Raw genomic sequence first — 5,263 nt, 5'->3', positions numbered from 1 at the left:
GTCCGAGGCGGGCTGCCCTTGGCGCTGCCTGAGCCCCCGCTTGGCCGCCGCCATTTTGCCCGGCGCCTCGGCGGCGGCGGCGGCGGCGGGGACGGGCGCGGAAGGGCTCTCGGCTCCTCCACGGCTTTCTCACCGCGAGCGGGTCCGCCTGCGGCCGCCTCCAGTTCTGTCGCCTGCCGCTCCCTCCGGTCCGGCACCCGCGCGGTCGCCATTGCCACCTCCCTCACCTGGCGGAGGAATTCTGCGGCCAGCCTCTCCACCGCTGTCATCGTTCGTGCCGGAACTATTTCCTGGCGGTAACAGCGGATCCGGGACCGCGCGCGGTGGTGCACGAGGAGGCGGTGCCGCCCGGCCGGAAGGACTAATTTCCCTGGGTCCTCCGCGGAGGACTCGGCGTGCTGGGGCCGAACGTGTGACGTGTCGGGTCACATGGGGAGGGCGGAAGTGGTGCCTGCTCCGTTGAAGTCGCGCGGCCCGCGTCCAGGTGTCCGCAGCGGCGCTTCGGGCCGCCTCGCCCGCAGCCCGGCCCCGAGCCCGCCCGCCCGCCAGCCCGCCAGCGAGCGCGGGCGGGGCGCGCTGGACAGCAGGGCCCCCTCGCCGGGGCCGGGGGCGGGCGGGCCTGGTCGGGAGGCGCGCGCGCTGTGCGTGGGTCTCCGGGTAGCGCGCCGAGGCTGCCGGCTCTGCTCAGGTGTGGTTGCCGGGGGCCTTACCGCTGGGCCCCGTGCTTGGACTCGCCGCTCGGGCGGTGCTCGCGTCGAAGGAGGCGGCTGGAATCGCAGGGAGGCTGTCGGGTCTTGGGGTGGCCGAGGGGGCGGGGAAGTATTGCGGGTGTTCTGCGGAGATTGTGCAGGTCGCAGTTTACTTGAGCTGGAAAAAGAAATCGGCCCCTTGTGAGGCGATTTCGGAGGGGAAGGCATCGTGTTCGCCAAAGGTAACGAGCCTCGCTGTGTTTGGCGGGCTTTGGGCCTCGCTGTCCCTAGAAGAGAGAAAGCTAAACAACTCACAGGGCTAGGAACAGAAAGCGCTTCTCATTTCCTATCAACTTTTTAAAAATTTGTGTAAATTGAATGTAGCTGGCTTGATTTTTTTCCAGGGTTAAGGTTAGGCTACAACCTGTGCATTCAGTTGGATTGTTTTTTTGAGGTGGAGGGCCATTTCTGTCCTTAAGAGGAAAAAAACAGGCATAACTGATTTGGAATCGGGAAATGACACCAAATTATTTAGGGTGGTTAAAACACAAAGGGGTTGCAAAGAGCTCCAAAAGGATCCCTTGGAGTTGTGTGAATCGACATCTCACTGTAAATGCAGTTCGATGGAAGCAAGTGTAAAATAATGCATCTTGGGGCAAAATAAAAGTAAAAATCCAAACGTCAAGTATACATTGAAGGGATCTGGGCTAGCAGTGACTGAGCAAGAAAAGGGATCTTGGGTGGTGATAGCTTAATGGAAATGTCACCCGACAGTGTGCAGCTGCTGTGCAAAAGGCAAACTTTGTGCTCGGTGTAATTAGGAAAGCGGTAACTGACAAGATCATACTCTTCTTGTGCCACCAACCTTGGAATACTGTGCACAGTTCTGGTGGGACACCTGAAAAATGACATTATAGACTTGGGGAAAGTGTAGAGAAAGGCAAACAAACTGCTCCTCGGTTACAACTAGGGATTATTTAACTTAGAAAAAGGACAGGTAAGGGAGATATGGACAGGTTCAAAATTAGGCATGGTGTGGAGAAATTTGAGGGGGAGACACTCTGCTTCCTAGAACCCAGAAGTATTTCTCCCTGAAGGTGATTGCTGGGAAATTAAGGCAGTGCATGCTGACCAGATTTGCAGACTGTACCAAAGTGGGGGCAGTGGCCATGACGGAGCAGCAGGCAGTCTGGATCTAAAAGGATCTGGACAGACTGGAAGTGGGCGGGGGGCAACTGGGTGGCGTTCAATGCGGAGAAGTCCAAAGTCTTGCACTTGGGAATCAGGAATAAGTGCCAAAGGTACAGGGAGGGGGACAAGTGGCCAGAGAGCAGCACTTGTGAAAGGGACCTCAGGGTGCTGGTCGACTGCAGGCTGAACGTGAGCCAGCCATGTGATGCGGTGGCCAAGAGGGCAAGCGCCACCCTTGGGTGTACAGCCAGAGCTGTGGCTTCCAGATCGAGAGGTGCTGGTGTTGCGTACATGAACTGGCGCACTGCATCCAATTCTGCACTCCCCATTTCAAGAGGGACACAGCAAGGCTGGAATCGGTTCAGCGCAGGGTCACAAGAATTGGGACGTTTCCACTTGGAGGAGACTCTGAGGGGCTCTTATAGTGGCTTACAGGTATGTGAAGGGCTGTCACAAGGTAGAGGGTTGTGACCTGTTCTCCCCTGTGGTGGAGGGAATGACGTGATCCAGTGAGGCAAAGCTAAAGGAACAGAGCTTCAGGTTGGATGTCACAAAGTCCTTCCTGATGGTTAGGACCCCTATGATATGGAATGGGCTTCCACGGAGGTGGTTGAGGCCCCGTCGGTGAGGGTGTTCAAGGATAGGCTGGACGTGCACATGGTAGGGATGTCATGAGTGGAGCCAGCTTGTGCCGGGGGGTCAGACTAGATGGCCCAGGAGGCCCCTTCTGACTCGCTCTGTTTATGCTTAAGGCATAGATTTAGTTCTGTGAGATGTCTTGGCAGCCATCTACTGGGAGAGCCTTAAAGGAGGATCAGGGAAACTCCTGGAGGAGGGGAAACTCCGGGGGGGGGGGGGTCCCATGGCTGCTCATCCTGAGGGCTGGGTGCTGCCTGTGGCGGCAGAGGCAGCATGTGACTGGGGGCAGGGCAGGGGGCTGCTGGGCACTCTGCTCCTCCAGGTGGGCCTCCTCGCCTGGCCGGTGTCGGAACAGGTTGCTGGGCGTCGGGGCCACGAGGCGCTCCTGGTGGTCTTGCGAGGCTCCATGATGTGCTCGTGAGCCCTGCTGCGGAAGCCCCAAGCGTCAGGGCTGCCCCCACACTGCCCGCCAACGCCGCCCCCGTCCTCCCCACGGCCCTCTCCTCCCGCCTCCACCCGCTTTGCACGGATGCTGTCCTGGTCCTGAGGCCAACAGTTTTGCTTGGGACACCCCAGATGCCTCTGCCTCGGCCTGGCGTGGCCGAATGCCGTCCCGGCCACGTCACGAGCTGAGGCGGGAGGGAGGGCGCAGCAGAGCCTGGGGCCACGGGGACTGGGGGGGGGAGGGGGTTACGGCTTCTGCAGGACTGCTTTGGGAGGATCTGTGTGGCCTCCTTGGGGACCAGCAGGGTCCCTGCTCCCGGGGCTGCCCCTGCTCCTGCTGCGAGCGGTTCCTTTGCAGCGGGTTGATCCGCTAAGAGACGAGGCTCCCCGCCTGGGGAAGCAGCTGGCCCCACACCCGGCTCCAGCTCTGAGCTGCAGCCCTTCCCAGCTCCGGTCCGGAGGCTGCCCCTGCGCTCACCCACAGGCCCTCGCGCCCCAGGCCTTTCCCCCTCGGCATGCTCAGCCCTGCTGTCCCCCGCCCCCCTCGGCAGCCCTGGGGGCCTGAAACCCCCAGCCCGCTGCCCAGGTGCTTGCTTCCCCGCGTGGGCTGATGATGCAGCTGTCGAGAGAGACGGTGCCTGCCGGCCCAGCCCCACCGCTTGCCTCTTCCTTCCCCGCTGCCTGTGGGCTGGTGGAGGGTGTCGGGCAGGGGTGCTGCTGGCAGGCCCACCCCGCTCTGCCTTCGCCGCCTGTGCAGGGGCTCCTCTCCCCGCTCACTGACGCCCTCGGCCCGCCCCGTGGCCACCCGCCTGCCGAAGCGGAGCCGTCCCTGGCGCCGCTGCCTGCTCCGTGCTGAATGTTGGTGTGGAGGCTGCTGGGAGCAGCAAAATAGCGTCCGTTTCTCCCACAAGGTGCAGTTCCTGCTCACGCCACGTGTTGCGATGCGTCTTCCTTTTAGTAACGTCCCGCTGTCTGCTTCACGATGGAGTGGCACACATGCGCTCGTCCATGTACGCTTCCGCTTGACCTGCGAGAGTCTGCTCGGTCCCCACACCTGCTGGGCAGAGGAAAAATGGCAAATTTGCTACAGTGCCTGCCTGGGAGACTGAAAGGCAGCCAAAGCTGTCTTGCATTTTCAAGATTCAGGTCCATGTTTCGCCTGCAGAGGGAAGGTGGACGCCTGCGCTGGCTTCCAAGAGGGCCAGAGGCGAGCAAAGCATCTCGAGGCCTCTTTGCAGGAACATAACCGGCATCCCTCTGTGTTCGGGGACTGCCAGGTTGCAGTGCTGTCCTTGCCAGCCCTTCCTGGTGCGGTTCACTGCCTCTTCTGTAATGTGTCGCTTCAAGGGCCGGCCTGCGCGGTGCTCGCCTTGTTCTCCTCCTGCGATCCAGGACTGTGTGCTTTGTACTGCCAGGCATGGTGGGACCATGTCACAGCCTCTGCTTCCTCCAGGAAGGCACCTCTTGTGCTTGACGAGGACTCCCCTGCGGGAAAGGGTCACCTTGTGCTGTACTGTGCTTTAAAAGGTCTATTAAATTTCCAACCCTGCACGGTCCTTTTATTTTAGCCATGGCAAGCAAAAGAAAGCCATGCGCTGGAACATGCACACCCACGAGCAGTCGCAGCACGCCTTAGGGCCACGTGCAGCCAGTAGCCTTGGCCTCTCCTGTGCAAAACTTCCACGAGTGAACCGATTTATATGACGGGGGGCAGGGGGAGGAGGGCTGGGCCTGCTTGGAAGGGCGTGTTGTTTGGAAGGGCTTCCCTTGGCCAGAAGGGTTGACCTCCTGTGCAGGACTGCAGAGCAGTCTCCAGAGGCACCCGCCTGCTCTTTCCAGGAACGGGGGGGGGGCTGTGTTTTGTGGGCCTTCCAGCTGGTCAGGCGCAAGTCCTTCCCATCCCAGTTGCCGTGCTCCTGGCTTGGCTGCGTGTCTGGCTGGGGTCAGACAACAAATGGCCTCCAGGAGGCAGCACTGAGGCCCCTGCTGGCCGTTCGGGGGAGTGGCTGCCCCAGCCTGGCCAGCCCGCCTTGCAAAGGCCGCTGCTTGGCCTGGGGGGGAGGGCGGGTGCTCTGCAAAGTCAGAGCAAAGGTGTATGGACTGCAGCCACGCCTGGCCAGATGCTCCCGGTGGGGGCAGGTGGGGGGAAGCCCTCCTCCCCGTCCACAGGGTGCCTGTGCCTGCTGTGCCCACAGGCAGAGGGCCCTGAAGGAAGCCTCCATTCCCCACAGCTGACAGACATCCTCCCCGGAGCTGCCGTTGGATTAAGCAGCACTCTTTCCTGGAGCACGCGATTCCTC

General features: G+C 61.2%; 1 protein-coding gene and 1 long non-coding RNA gene across 6 annotated transcripts in view; one reads left to right on the top strand and one right to left on the bottom strand.

The window, feature by feature from the left end:
• The window catches only part of ZNF335 (zinc finger protein 335), a 12,951-nt gene extending 12,643 nt beyond the window's left edge, over positions 1-308 (bottom strand). For 3 of the 5 annotated variants that reach the window (XM_044421298.1, XM_044421299.1, XM_044421300.1), the window contains exon 1: positions 228-307. In XM_044421298.1, coding sequence (XP_044277233.1) covers positions 228-269 — 42 coding nt within the window. In that variant the 5' untranslated portion in view covers positions 270-307. Of the gene's footprint in view, positions 1-133 lie in introns of all 5 variants that reach the window. The other 2 variants (XM_044421301.1, XM_044421302.1) reach the window with 2 other exon arrangements.
• Positions 309-673: 365 nt separating this feature from the next.
• LOC123018857 lies at positions 674-1,368 on the top strand. Its single transcript, XR_006413824.1, has 2 exons — positions 674-931; positions 1,144-1,368. It is a non-coding gene; the product is annotated as an uncharacterized LOC123018857 (long non-coding RNA).
• The last annotated feature ends 3,895 nt before the right edge of the window (positions 1,369-5,263 follow it).

Source organism: Varanus komodoensis, unplaced genomic scaffold (genome assembly GCF_004798865.1).
Source record: "Varanus komodoensis strain SLA01 unplaced genomic scaffold, ASM479886v1 scaffold117, whole genome shotgun sequence".
In the NCBI taxonomy this organism is placed as follows: Eukaryota; Metazoa; Chordata; class Lepidosauria; order Squamata; family Varanidae; genus Varanus; species Varanus komodoensis.
The sequence above is the reverse complement of the archived record's forward strand: the minus strand, read 5'-3'. Positions and strand labels throughout refer to the sequence as shown.